Below are 14,175 nucleotides of genomic sequence, written 5' to 3'. Positions count from 1 at the left end.
AGTAAGAAAATTAATGAAGAGAAAGTCTTCAAAAGCTCAAGGGAAAACATGAAATGGATTCAGTATGGGCGAAAGAATTAAAAAAATCTCTGTCCTGAAATAAGAGCATGACACTTATGTTAACAAGTGTAAATTAGTATCAAAGAGATCAAACTTTCTTAGCCAAATTCCAACAGGTTACCTTTGATTATAAGAGTCAGTGCTAGTGCTAGTGTGAAGCAGAGCTTTTGAAATATTTAAAACAAATCTCTAGAAATTGTAAAGCTATGTAAGAACAGCAAAATTTCAGGTAAATCACTTCTTGTCTTTTTGTTTCATCCTAGCAGTAACTTCTAGGATATGATCATATATTATTTTGTGAAAGCCTAGGCAGACCACTTCACTTTCCTCTCTGTGCTCCACTCTCAGAAGTGGTTAATTAATAAAAATTAATTCTACACCTCTGCATTTCTTATGTGAAATTGTTTAGGCTGCTTACAAACCTAAGTTCTAGCTTACATTTATGTTAAGCACATGTTCCTAATTCAGCTATCAATAGTTTTATTATTTATGCTAACTATTCATTTTAAAGAAGTACCAGGTATTCTGGGTCATCATGGTTTTGCCCATGGTAACACATATTTATGTGACAACTTGAAAAACCAGTGAGGATTACTTATCCAGTGTGAAGGCTAGAAGTACAAGTGAGATAGAAGCATTTTATAGTACTTTTTACATGTCTTTTCTGAATCAGCATTTTATCTCCGGCAGACCTGGCTTGGTTATGTTCTGGCTGTACACTCTGTTATCCTGAGTACATACTAGTAGCCAGTGACTGTGCTTGCACTTTTTGCAACCACAAATTCTTCCCCAAGCAGAAGGGAATTGAGTTGCTTAGGTGGGAGAGAGGTGGAGAGATGGTTGAGAAGCTGATCTAAAGATACACCATGCAAAGAAGCTGAGGTGCTGAGATTCTGCTTTGCAACACCTGACACAACAGGACATTCAGGAGGCAGCACTAGTGTCTGAGCTCTGAACTCTCAATGTCTTAATGATGGCACTGGATACTCTCAATGACTGTGGACAAAACAGAACTTTTTACAACAGAAAAAAAAAGCTCTCAGAGCAGTTTGTTAGTGCAGTTCTTCCTATAGTAATGAATAACAGTCACAGGCAATGACTCCAATAAAAATAAACCATCATTGCATGCACATGTGGCTGGGCTTGCTCCCACAGGAGACATTCAATACTTGCAAAGGAAAGAAATGGAAGGAAAACAAACAAAAGAAGGAGATAGAAATGAAAACCAAGTATCTCTTAAGAATAGAGGAGAAACAGAGAGGACAAGTCCAGGAAATAGGACACTGCAAATCTCAAGCCTGCTATACCTGGCTGGCTTCAGGTGTTCCTTATAAAAAGCAATATATGTATAGAACATTTACTCATAGTGCACAATGTCAGGAACTGGGAATCAGGATTAATGAGTATTCGTCCTAACTTTGCCACTGCTTTTTGAGCAACTACGTGAAAATCGCATATGGACATTAGACATCTGCAGCGACTTTACTATATTAATTTTCGGCCACGTAGGCACAGATCCAGAATTACCTTACTTTCCTGTACCCAGAGGCTAAAATCCAGAAGGATCAACAAGCAACAGCTCTGCTATCTGTTTTCAGTGGGGTCAATTCTCCCTCTCCCATAAAACCAAAACAAAGGCATGTGTTTTGGCTGAGCCCATCCAGGCAGTTGCTAGCAACAGATGACCAGTCTGCACATTGTTTCAGTTTTTGTGGTGTGCCAAACATTGGATTTCAAGTGAGAGAGGTCAGCATGAAATATGTAGTGCCATTTAGGCATGGTTTTAGCATCAGGCACTACAATGAGGAGTTCTGAGTAACCTTGGACTGAGTAAACATAACTTCAGTGGAAGAAAATCATCAAAACCTCAAATGAGTATCAAAGACAAACATAGACAAAACCCCAAAACTTTTCAAGGTGAATTGTCCTGATGTGCTCCAGAGCAGTAACTGTCCTGAATGCAATAAGCCAAATCTAACAAAATGTTGCTTTTCCTTAGCTGTCCTTTCCCAGACTGCCAGCACATTCCTGAGACCTTATACCCAGAGGGCCTTTTCTTGCCTAATGTACATAACTTAACAATAACTTCAGTGGCAGAGAACTGCACTACCCAGGCAAATAGCAAGTTTGAATTGGAAAAGAAAATGAAATCCCACATGTGTATTCAAATGGTGTCTGAACTGCAGCAGCATGGCCAGGGAACTGCACAAAAACAGGCTGACTCCAGTTTACTTCGATGAAGTCAGACTTCTGGTGAAAGTTCCCTAGGGTGAATACAGGAGGGTATGCAGCATAGTCAGCTCCCTTCAGCTCATGAAACACCAGATCCTACGAAATTCTTTTCCCCAGAAGCATTTTCTGTCTCCCTCCCACATGCCTTATTCCCTAGTTTGTAAAATGGATTTTGTTACCTTTTCTGTTTCTGAGCTGTCTTGGTTTAGGGAAAATTTTGGGAGGAAACTTCTGAATGGGGTCTTTCTAGAAAGCAAATTTAAGTGGTTTCTCTCTTAACTGGTTTGAGAAAAGATTTCTTTGGAGAAAAGTGGAAAACCCTGTTTATTTAGCAAGCAAAGTATTCACAAGCACAAAACAATAAAACTTCTTGTAGTTTTGAAGAGATGGAAAATTCAGAAAGTCCTTTCGTGGGAGGATAGCTTGGCTTGCTCAGTCTTTTATCAGTCCCTCTGGCGCAGGAATGCAGCATCCCGGCACCTGGTGGGCTACAGGTGTGAGCTCTTGGTGTTTTTCTGGGGTCTTAGTCTACAGCAGGTTTAAACAGTTCTAAGAAAAAGAAAAACTAACTAGTCCAGGGAACTTCTCTGCCTCAGTTAGCTAAAAAACTAACTAAAAAGCAAAGGAGAGCTCTTTCTCACTGTCCACGCTGCAGACAACATTGCCTGTATGAGGAATGTGGAGGAGTAAGTGCAGTTTCTGCAAACAAACTCTGTGCTGCTTCTCCTCACCTTCTCTCTCAGTACCAGTCTTAAAGGTGTAGAACTTAATATCCACCATAAACAGAACAGACAATTAGGGATACAAGCATCATAAAGTTACTCCAGGACACAAGTGTCTCCTAATTTTCCCAGTGGAAAGGCCTCTATAGGCCAGGAAACTTCACAAGAACTTGTCCAAGATGATATCCTATGCTATAATACTTTTGAGGCTCAAAGCCCTGATAATTGTCCAATGTGAAGGGTAACTCAGGAGAAGATGCTTGTAGCTTTTACTAAGCATGAAAGCAGCCAGCCAGCAAGAGTGTCCTGCTTACCACAATAAAACAGTGCCAAGAAAAGGGATCTGAGGATGGTGTTGTGGCTGAATAAAGTAGTTTAGTTATGCTCAAAGGACAAAAATGTAGCCATTACAAAGAAAATGCAAAACTGTAAGAAAAAAAATAATCTCAACCTCTTCCTTCCTGCAGTGGCACCCAAATGGAAACCCTTAGTACATCTCACATGTCTACATGTTGTTTACCTTTCTTTTATATATTTAATGCCAATTAAGTATATCTGGTATTACCTTAGCAAGATTAGTAAGAAACTCTTTGATAGTTTTGTGCTTATTTACACTTTTATTTTCTCTTTCCAGCTTGCTCAGTTATTTCAAACAAGATGGCCATTATAAGATCACAAGCAAGAAGCAAGACAAAAACTTATGAAAAAAGGAGAAGAAAGTAGTTTCCTCTTGTTTTTGATATGAAATGTACTACATCCAGCTGTAAATAGCAACACAACTTAAGAGAGGATTAGGTGATTTTTTTTTTCTGTAGTTTGAGAAGACTGTGGATACAGAGTTTTATATTATTGTTAGATAAATAAATAAAGACTGATGCTAAAAGAAACAACTTCAGTGACGTACAGTGAAGAACAAACATATCACTTGGACCAGAACCATCAATGTGCTGAAAAAAATGTCAGTGCTGGCTCAGACATGATAAGGTTTTACTGGCTCAGACACCAAATCTTCTCGACCACTGTCAGCTCTGCTGCACAAGGCCAGCTCAAGTGTCCTGAAGTCTGTAATTTCCACTTCAATGTTGTGCAGTATGTAAACACCCTGAACTGCAGAAGATATCTGCACAGACAAATGGCAGAAAAAAATCAGACTGATTGTTCCCTCAGGACTAGTGCAAGAACTTCTGCCAGAGATTCCGGACTCACATGTAGGAAATAACTGATAAAGAGAGACCATGAACCATCATTGTTAAGCAAATGTGAAAACCCAAGATAAGTCTAATGAACTCTTTCCAGTGAAGAACTTCAGTAGTGACTCACACATCACTCTGCAACCTCAGTTCATCACTTTTTTGATGAGACAAGGATTTATTGACAAGTGACCTCATTAGTCATTCCCAAGTTGGTGTTCCTCCAATATGAATACTCAAGGAAGAAGGAATTCATTAACTGAGCTGTACTTTACAGTCCTTCTTACCAGTATTTGAAAAGTTGAAGCTGTCCATCAATCACAAGTCTGTCAGAAACACTAAACTACAATATGGACTGAGGAATTTATGGCTTTCTGTTAGTATGAAGCCAAAGGACATATCTATCCCTAATCCAAGTACCTGTAAGAGTTGGAAGCAGGATGACTCAGGTAGCTATTTATAATGCCTTCTACCTTTTAGTCCCAAGTATATTCCAGTGTTAATACCATGTGGGTAGAATACACTACCACCTCCTGCACACATCCTTTCCATTCCTGATTGAATAGATGTCCCAAAACCCCATGGTATTTTTCCAACAGTTACAACAATCAGTCCAAGGGAAGGTAATATTCTGAAAATTATATGGTTTTGATGCATTATGATGGGTAGATATGCTAAAGTTGACCAGACAGCTCCCATTAAGTCTACAACACTGGAGATTATCAAAATCCCCTGTATTTTAAAGTGCAGTCCATCTCAGGCAGTGGTACGCCAAAATGAGTTTTATTCCTTAAAGAGGGGTCAGTAGTCTGCATCCAGTTCCTCCAGTTAAGAAGGCTTTGTTCTATTTCAGCCTGTCTTTACATCACAGCTAAAGGCAAGGCAATTAGAGAGTTCAAAGATTAACAAGTCTACGTAGAGCAAACTCCACTAAATGAATTGATCCTATCCAGGGCAGATATACTGATAAAACTGAACTGAAAAACCCCACATTGTTCTCTCTACAGTAGATTTTTAAAAATCACTCACTGCCTGCCATTCTCCTGTGTTGTCAATCTTGAACAGTTCAATGACTTTAGATTCATAAAACAAGCCAAAATTCAAGTTCAGAGGACAATATCCTAGATATACAAACTCCTGACAAGATTCTCCCTTAGTATGTTTAGAGATCATAAAAGTTGTAATGCCTGAACATGAGAATCAGGTCTGATCCCTACCTTTTCACACAGGATGCCATGCATTTTGCTCACTGAAGTCAATATGTCAAAGTTTGTTTGGTTTTAAAACTTTACCTGAGGTCTACTTTTTTTACCAGTGACAGCTCAGAGTTGTTACTATGTCAATAAATATATTCTGTCTAGAACAGACCTTGGCTGGGAAGCAAGTCGATAGAGAAGAAAGCAGAAAGAAGTTTGAACAATCATTTCCAGGCCATATACAGTATTCCAGAGACGCCTCAGTGCCTTTCCACAAGGGTACAAACACTTTTCATTTGAAAACACCTTGCCTGATCTATTCTAGAGTAGCCCACACCCTTTTCATGGTTATACTACAGTGAATTAATCTTCCTGTGAGAAACCAAACCATTCCAATATTAGCTTCACTTTGAACTTCTCTGCTCCTTAAGTAAAACAGAAACTCATTTGTAATGCCCAAGATTATTTTGCAAATGATTTCTATTAGCAATCTTATATTCCACTATATTTTCATTACTTGAGGCTGTCCAATTCACTTACAATGATTTTCTGATTTTTTCACTATTAAGAATGTTTTTAAGTATACTATATTCCAAGACAGACTCGGCAGAACTTTTCTGAATAATTAACACTTAAAGTTGAGCTAGGCATTGCTTCTCTCTGTTTTCAAATTTAAAAAGAAAAAAAAAAAAAAAAAAAAAAAAAGGAGAATCTGGTAGAAGACAGGAAGCAAGGAGATTTGCCATGTCATTCCAAGGATAAACAACTTTGGTCCTTGCCACTCTTTAGGAGTGATGACATTTCAGTTATTGATGAGAGAGTCTGCTCTAGGTCCTAGGTTAATTCCTCTCTGTTTTGAGGGAAAAACTCACAAAGAAGTCAGATCAAAATCAGAAAAGTGATTTCATATAAACAGGATGGGAGTTTGCATTCAGTCCCTCTGTGCAAAGGGACTTATGCTTAGAAACAGAACATTCTTCAGACAATTCAGACCAGAGCCTAAAAATCCTAGTTGGTTCTTTCTCTCTCCCATTAATAATCTTACCCTCCCATCCTGACCTTTAAGTGGTTCCCAATAAAGAACAGGAGGCATAGCCCAAATTGCTGAAAAATTTTATGTGATTAACATGAAAGTGCACAATTATCATATGATTCAGTTTCCTTGGTTATGAGCACCAGGCAAGGGCACTGCAGAGATCAGTCTGCAAATGCTTTTGCATAGTAATTTGAAAATATAACATAATAGGAGATGGTTAACTTGTAACTGGTGTAGGTTAGCAGCAACCAAGGAGCAGCCTCTTCTGAGAGTGGGATGGTCTGTCAGTCAAAGATACCTACCAGAAAGAACCCACCTCTGCCCCCAGCTCAGCAGGAAGACTCAGTGTAATTTAATGACTGACTTTGCCTCTCTGCCTCAGAGATCTCTGCTTCTCTGTTTAGGATCCTTTGAACTACAGGTGAATGAGTTTGAAGCTTGTACAGCAGCTCCTACATTTTGTCTATCTGACACTAGAATAATCCTCAGTAAGAAAACTTGCAGTAATTATTAAAGAATTACAGAGAAGAGAACAAGATGAACTATTTTGAGGTTTCTTCTGGCCTTTTCTATTTGACCTAGAGCCTTTCCATTTCTATTTAGATTTCTAGATAACAAACTGATTAGTGTTTTATGAATTCTTGTTCAAGAATGATGGAAACATTTCTCTCTAAAAGTGTCCTGTTAAGAGGAGAGGGCCATAATTCCAGACCCATTTAATGTAGACAGGGCTCTGGTGATGGCTATATTGTATGACCACCCCTCAAAAGTTTATTAAGAAGGAGGAGGCTTGCTGCAAAATGAGACATGAGCAAACACTCAAGTCAGGCAAGTAAGGTCACCTGGTGATGTTTGAGCTCCAAACATTTGTTAATGAACTGTTGCTATTTTTCTGGCATCCTTTCATTTGGCATTTTGCTGGATTAAGACAGTATCATACTATGTTAATAACATCTGTTTATGCTACAGTTGTGCCTTGTGTCCAGTTTCATACTGCTCTCATGCTATTCCAGATTATATTGCTGCTTATGCTTGTATATGATCTATGGATAAGCAAAAGACTTCTGTCATAAGGCTTACCAGTCAACAGTGTTTTAATCAGAAAAAAACCCCATAAGCATTTTTATGTATTTTTAAGAATGTGGTTTACAAAAACGCATGGAAATTTGAGGCCATAACAACATTGTGTCCTGATTAAAAATATTCAATCGATAGCTGAGGTGAGGCAAAAGTCTCTGAAGTAAACTGTGCATCCTAGGAAAAAAAAAATCTTTAAATGGAAGGGTTTGTAGAATTTGAAAATGTGCTTCTGCAGCCTTTTCATGGCTGTTTTTTTCAAAAGAAACATAATGGAGGATTGTAATAAATTAATCTCACCTGAAAAAAATCTACTTTCCTGTAAGATTTCCTATTATTTTTTCCTTGCATGGCTCCACACCATCACCTTTATCCTAAAAAGATTATAAAAATATCTCTCTGGTTTTTGCCTTTCCCATATGATAAGCATATTATATAAGAAGATGGCTCAGAACAGATACACACTTTATAACACTTCCAATAGCCATCTCCTGGTGAAGTTACAGCAAAATAGCTGTACTTTTAAAAAGAAATGCTTTACTAATATGATAAAAAATGCAAGGTAAATAATTGAAAAATCTCGTAAATGTAAAATATCATCCTCACTCCCCTTTGCTCTCTTCCAGCCCTTCCCCCACCCAGCAAGTACCAGGGTTACTTCACCATTGTAATTTTGGAATGCTTATCCAGGGCTTATTCATATGATAGTAAGCAGAGCAAGATGAAACAGCTGGTCTGTAACCAAGGACACAATAAAAGTTATGTCTGGCATTAGTCTGAAGGAGATAAGGGCGTTTTGTCCTGTTTTGTTTTATTGAGAATGAGTCACCATATACTTATGCATTTGAAACACTTTACCTGCAGACTTTACCATTTTACCAGGAAAATTTCTACCCAACACCTCACTTTGCACAGCTTGAAAGCTTCAGCCCATATCTCAATCCTAAAACCAGTTGTTCTCCAGATACTCAGACCCCTGATCTGGAAGACGTGGATGGGCAGAATGAAGCCCCCATAACCCAAGGGGAAATGCCCAGTGACCTGCTTTGCCACCTGGACACACACAGGTCTGCGGGGCCAGGTGGGATCCACCCGAGGGGACTGAGGCAGCTTCAGAAGAGCTCACTGAGCCACTGCCCATCACTTACCTGCAGCCCTGGTCACCTGGGGAGGTCCCAAGTGATGGGAACCTGGCAAATGTGGCACCATCTGCAAGGGCCAGGGGAGGATCTGGGGAGCTACAGGCCTGCCATCCTGACCTTGGTGCTGGGGAAGGTCGTGGAGCAGACCATCCTGAGTGCCATCACACAGCACCCAGGACAACCAGGGGACCAGGCTCACACAGCATGGGCTTGTGAAAGGCAGGCCCTGCTTAACCATCCTCATCTCCTTCGACAACAAAGTCACCCGCTTAGTGGATGAAGGAGGCAGATGGCATCTACCTAGACTTTAGTAGAGTTTTTGACACTGTTTCCCACAGCATTCTCATGGAGAAATTGGCTTCTCATGGTGCAGATGGGTACACTGGTTGTTAGGTGAAACACCGAGTGGCTGGGCCCAGAGAGGGGTGGTGAATGATGCTACGTCCAGTTGGTGACCAGCCACCAGTGGTGCTCCCCAGGGTTCAGTATCAGGGCCAGACCTATTTCACGTCTTCATCGATTCTCTGGACAAGAGGATCAAGTGCACCACCAGGTAATTTGCAGGTGACAGTAAGCTGGGCAGGAGCATTGATCTACTGGAGAGTAGGAATGCTTTGCAGAGGGATCTAGACAGGCTGGATCAGTGGGCCATTAGTTATATGGCATTCTGTAAGGTGAAGTGCTGGATTCTGCACTTGCATTCTGCACAACAATCCCAAGCAATGCTACAGCCTAGGGGAAGAGTGGCTGGGGATGCTGGTCAACAATTAGCTGAACATGATCCAGAAGTCCAGGTGGCCAAGAAGACCATTGGCATCCTGGCCTGCATCAGGAACAGTCCCTGCAGTTCCTGCAGTCCCTGTAGCCAGCAGGACTAGGAAAGATTGTCTCCCTGTACTTGGCACTGGTGAGGCCACACCGCAAATCCTGCATCCTGTTCTGGACTCCTCCATACAAGAAGGACATTGAGGGGCTGGAGCTTGTCCAGAAAAGGGCAACAAGGCTGGTGAAGGGTCACAAGTCTCATGAGGAGTGTCTGAGGGAGCTGGACTTGTTCAGCCTGGAGAAAAGAAAATTCAGAGCAGACCTCATTGGTCTCTACAACTCCCTGAAAGGAGGTTGTAGGTGCATAGAGGTTGGTCTCTTCTCCCAGATAACATGTGGCAGAACAAGAGGAAATGGCCTCAATTGTGCCAAGGGAGGTTTAGATTAGGAATTAGGAAAAATGCCTTCACAGAAAGGGTCATCAAGCATTGGGGCAGGCTGCTCAGGGAAGTGAGGGAGTTTCCATGCCTGGATGTATTTAAAAGACATGTCGATGTCACACTTGGAGACATGGTTTAGTGATGGACTTGGCAGTGCTGGGTTAATAGTTGCACTCCATGATTTTAAAGGTTCCAACTTGTATGATTCTGTGATTCTAAATGCTCTTTCTTGAAAATACCACAGGAAAACACTGACTTTGTATAAAATAACACTTTTATATGCATTTTTCCTCCAAGAATTTCAAAACATGTTACAGAGATTAACACAATACTACAAGCCTCACAAATTCCTTGAAAATTATAAAATAAACCAGCCCCATATAAGTTGCCATATCAGATCTGGGCAGTGTCTCATTTAATCCAGCACTCTGCCTCCAATGGACAAGAACAAAATGTTAAATATAGCATGGCAATGCATTTAACCCTATCAAAGACAGCTGAGAACACATGAAAAACAGTAACCATAAAGCCAGCTGACTCCAGCTGAAGAAAGAAGCATAATTATACACATAGGGGTACCTGAGCATTCTGACAGTTTTTAGTGCAGCCCTGTTGGTTTTGGCCCAAACTCAGAGAGTCTGCATGTTTATGTATGCATTTCAGGAAAATAAATGCCATGGTTAACTACTTAGGGAGAATGAAGTATTAGTGTCCAAAGACAATTCCCTTCATGAAGGTATTTGTGTGAAACAATTAACTTTTCCCATGTTCTCCCATGTTTTCATGCCACTGTGCTGCTGTTGAAATTGTACAGCTCAGTCCCACCTCAGTAGCTAAAAGACTCCTGCTGTTGTCCGTGCTTGTGGGTTTTGGTGACATAATGAATTTAAATGCGACTGGAAATCTCTTTTGGCCCTCCCCCAGTGGTGTTGCTTCTGTCCTGGAGGAAACAAAAACCAGAACCCTGGCTTCTAGAAGGAAGCAAAAGAGCAAAGTTCATCTGTTTGTTCAGAAACTGTTCCTATCCTAGCAATAAAGCAAAACCAACTGATTTTCAGGCAGGCAGGACATCCCAGAAATTTCATTACTTTGCTGAACTGGCTGCTGCCTTATTAATGTTCACCAGACATAGGAAGGGTGGGGTGGAAAAAGGGATAGTTGGCTGGAAAATATCTCCTGGACAAACAAAATACATTTTTTGCTTAGTATATAAAAAAATCTCAACTCTGTAGGAATTCTATGTTCAGTTTTCTAAGGTTTGTTACATACTTGCTCTGCCACCTGCTGCCCTGGCATTCCCCAAGGTTTCAGGAACAGGGACTACATTAATGAGTTTTCCAAGAAACAAATACTACGTGATTAAGAACAAGAATCTACTAGTCCAGTGGGCTGTCTGGGAGATACTATAGCTCTGGAAAACTGCTTGCTTGAATCTTCCTGAACAATCACATTATCACTCTGTGCTTTGAAGACTATCATCCTTGACCCAGTGTTTCTCAAGAGGTGCTTTTTCTCTTGATGGGTGTGATTCTGCAGCAAGGATTACTATGCTGGCTCTACTACTTTGGAAGTCAGATTTAATGATGAGTCTGTCAGACTGCTCCAGTCACCACGCTCCAGCTCCTCCAGGGAAAGAAATAGTGAAAGTAGATCCAGTAAGAGAATATTCTGGGGATCAAGTGATTGACTAAAGAATGAATTCTACCTTTTGGAAAAACTGTATCCACTCTGAAAGGAAAAGGGAGGTGTATGTCTGGTGGAAGCAAAGTCAGGTGACATGGGAAGAATACAGAAACAATGTTGGCCATGGTAGGGGGAAAATTTGTGCGGTCAAAGCTCAATTAGAGATAAAGCAGGCTAGAATTGTGGGGGACGATACAGAAGAGTTTTTTTCAAATACATTAATGGCAAAAGGCAGTGTAGAAATAACATTACAGGATGAGGACTATCAACCTCACAAACGGGGACATGAACAAGGCAAAGGCGTTTAAACACATTCTTTGCCTCCATCTTCAACATGGATGATGGGCCACAGGGGTTCTAGCCCTGACAGTGAGAATGATCAATTGCCAGTTGACCCTGAAATTGTGTGGGATCCGTTGCTTCACCTGGATCCCTACAAATCTATGGGGCCTGATGGGACTCATCTGAGGAACCAGCTGATGTCATCACAAAGCCTCTCTCAATGATTTTGAGCACTCTTGGGAACCCTGAGAGGTGCCACCTGACAGGAAGCTAGCAGACATTATCCTGATTTTCAAGAAGGCCAAGAAGGAGGACCTAAGAAACTACAGGCCTGTCAGTCTCAATTCAGTAACTGATAAAATCATGGAAAAGATTATTCTGGGAAGTACTGGAAAACACTTGGAAGACAACACAGTCAGAGGTCAGGCACACAGAGTTGTAGTAAATGGAATGACATCAGAGTGGGGACTGTCACTAGAGGGGTTCTGCAGGGCTCCAACCTTAGCCCTGTGCTCTCCAACGTCTTGATTAATGACTGAGACACAGGATTTGAAGAGATACTAAGTAGAGTCTGCCAATGGCACTAAATTGTCAGGAGCTGTTGACTCTGTCAAAGGTACGGAGGCCCTGCAGAGAGACTCGACAAATTAGAGAGATGGGCAATTACCAACCATATGAAGTTTCTATCATTCTATGGTAACACAGCTTATTCCTTATACAGTATTGATTCTGTAAGGTTACAAATATTGAAAAGCAGGAAAAACTTGGCTTTGAAACGACTTTTCACCCAAATCTCTGGATCAACCATGTGCTTTGAGTAATTTCCTCGGGCAAAATTTCACATTAAAACCAAGACTACAGATAATCACGGGTTTTTGGTTATTATTTATTTTTGTTTGATTGGTTTTGTGGGTTTTTTTTTGAATCTTCACGTAAGCTTCCTTAAAAAGTGCTGCCTTTCAAAGCACTGATATCTAATACCTCTTGGCAGAACCATTTTATGATGACTGAAATGGCACCTCAAGAACTGAGGCACCTTTATTCATAGTTCATTTCTGAAAGTGGGTATAAAGCAATTATAAAGGAGTGTATGTGTGTAAAATGATAGTAATTTGATTAATACAGTGCTGCAACAGGTAACGTAACTCTAGATGACTTCCTCTAACTGGAAGGTGCATGTCTAGCTGAAAGATTTCTATGCGTTTAAGAAACAAGAATTTATCTGAAAGAAAGGGCATCGATATCAGCAACAGGAAAACACCTACAAGACATCATGGACATATCCCATTTCAGTCATGGACTTTGCAGGTGCATCACTATTTATCATATTTCTGCTTCAAATTACTTTGGTTTTAATAATATATACTAACATTTACTTTAAGGTTGTTTTTCTTCGCTGCAGCTTTAGTTCCTTTGCTTAATTAAAACAGAATGAGCACATAGCTTCACTTGTAAGCAAGGTGGTGCACCTGATAAATCCAGTCAGGAAGAGAGGAAAACTCTGCTAAGCAGACCGTAATTTCAAAGGCTTGAACACAACTTTTCATACATTTGCGATCTATTCCTTCTCAAACAAAACCAGGAAAAACGACATGTTTTTTTTCTTTTCCCTTTTTCCACTACCAGAGGAATTTTTTTAATCTGTTTTAGCTGACTTTGTGCATCATGAAGCAGCACAGAGCCCAGTTTCTGCCCTTTACCCTTTGCCAACTCCACTTCTCATGTAACTCTGAAGTGATCCAGGAAACTTATGAACAGCTTTATATTTTGCAGAATTTAGTATTTTTGTAGAAAAGGAGAACTCATTACAGACCAGAATAAGAAGCATAAGAAAATTTCTAAGACCAGCAGCAGTAAGAGTACATTTCTATGCATAGCCTTTAGAAGTGAGTGCAGAAGATGCCTTTTCTATCTGCATTTGACATACTTAACCTTCTACTTCAAAATCCAGAGGACTACTGCTGCTTCAAAGTGCCCAATACTTGAAGAAACCAGAGTGCTATCATTATAATTTTACTTCTAATAAATAATTTTCTAATAAAACCAGACAGCTTCCTCTCTTCTGGCTCTAAAGACTGCAATCTGAAAGTGAGAAACTCTGTGTTGTGACAGTAAACCCAGGAGAACCAATTTGAACGCACATGGGTAGTAATGGTATAGGAGTAAGATGGTACAAATACCACGGAGCAATTTTTCTGGCAGCTCTCTCCTTTAACTGGCAGAAAATCAATAACATTAAGACTGAGGGTCACAGCCTTTGGAAAGAGTTACATCAATGCAAAAACAGAACAGACAAAGCCAAAAGAGATTATAACCACAGATATCCCAAGGGACAGATGAAATCATGCAT

The 14,175-nt window shown here is 40.3% G+C and overlaps 1 protein-coding gene across 2 annotated transcripts in view; it reads right to left on the bottom strand.

The window, feature by feature from the left end:
- RAD51B (RAD51 paralog B) overlaps positions 1-14,175 on the bottom strand; it is a 341,877-nt gene that overhangs the window by 139,181 nt on the left and 188,521 nt on the right. The window contains exon 10 of one of the 2 annotated variants that reach the window (XM_083863789.1): positions 10,709-10,800. The exons of the other annotated variant lie outside the window; for it this stretch is intronic. Coding sequence (XP_083719915.1) covers positions 10,747-10,800 — 54 coding nt within the window. The 3' untranslated portion in view covers positions 10,709-10,746. Of the gene's footprint in view, positions 1-10,708; positions 10,801-14,175 lie in introns of those variants that run through there. 2 annotated transcript variants of the gene reach the window in all.

The sequence above is a fragment of the Zosterops lateralis genome (assembly GCF_965231275.1).
Source record: "Zosterops lateralis genome assembly, chromosome: 6".
Taxonomy (NCBI): Eukaryota; Metazoa; Chordata; class Aves; order Passeriformes; family Zosteropidae; genus Zosterops; species Zosterops lateralis.
Note: the sequence above shows the minus strand (reverse complement) of the source record. Positions and strands in the feature narration are given on the sequence as shown.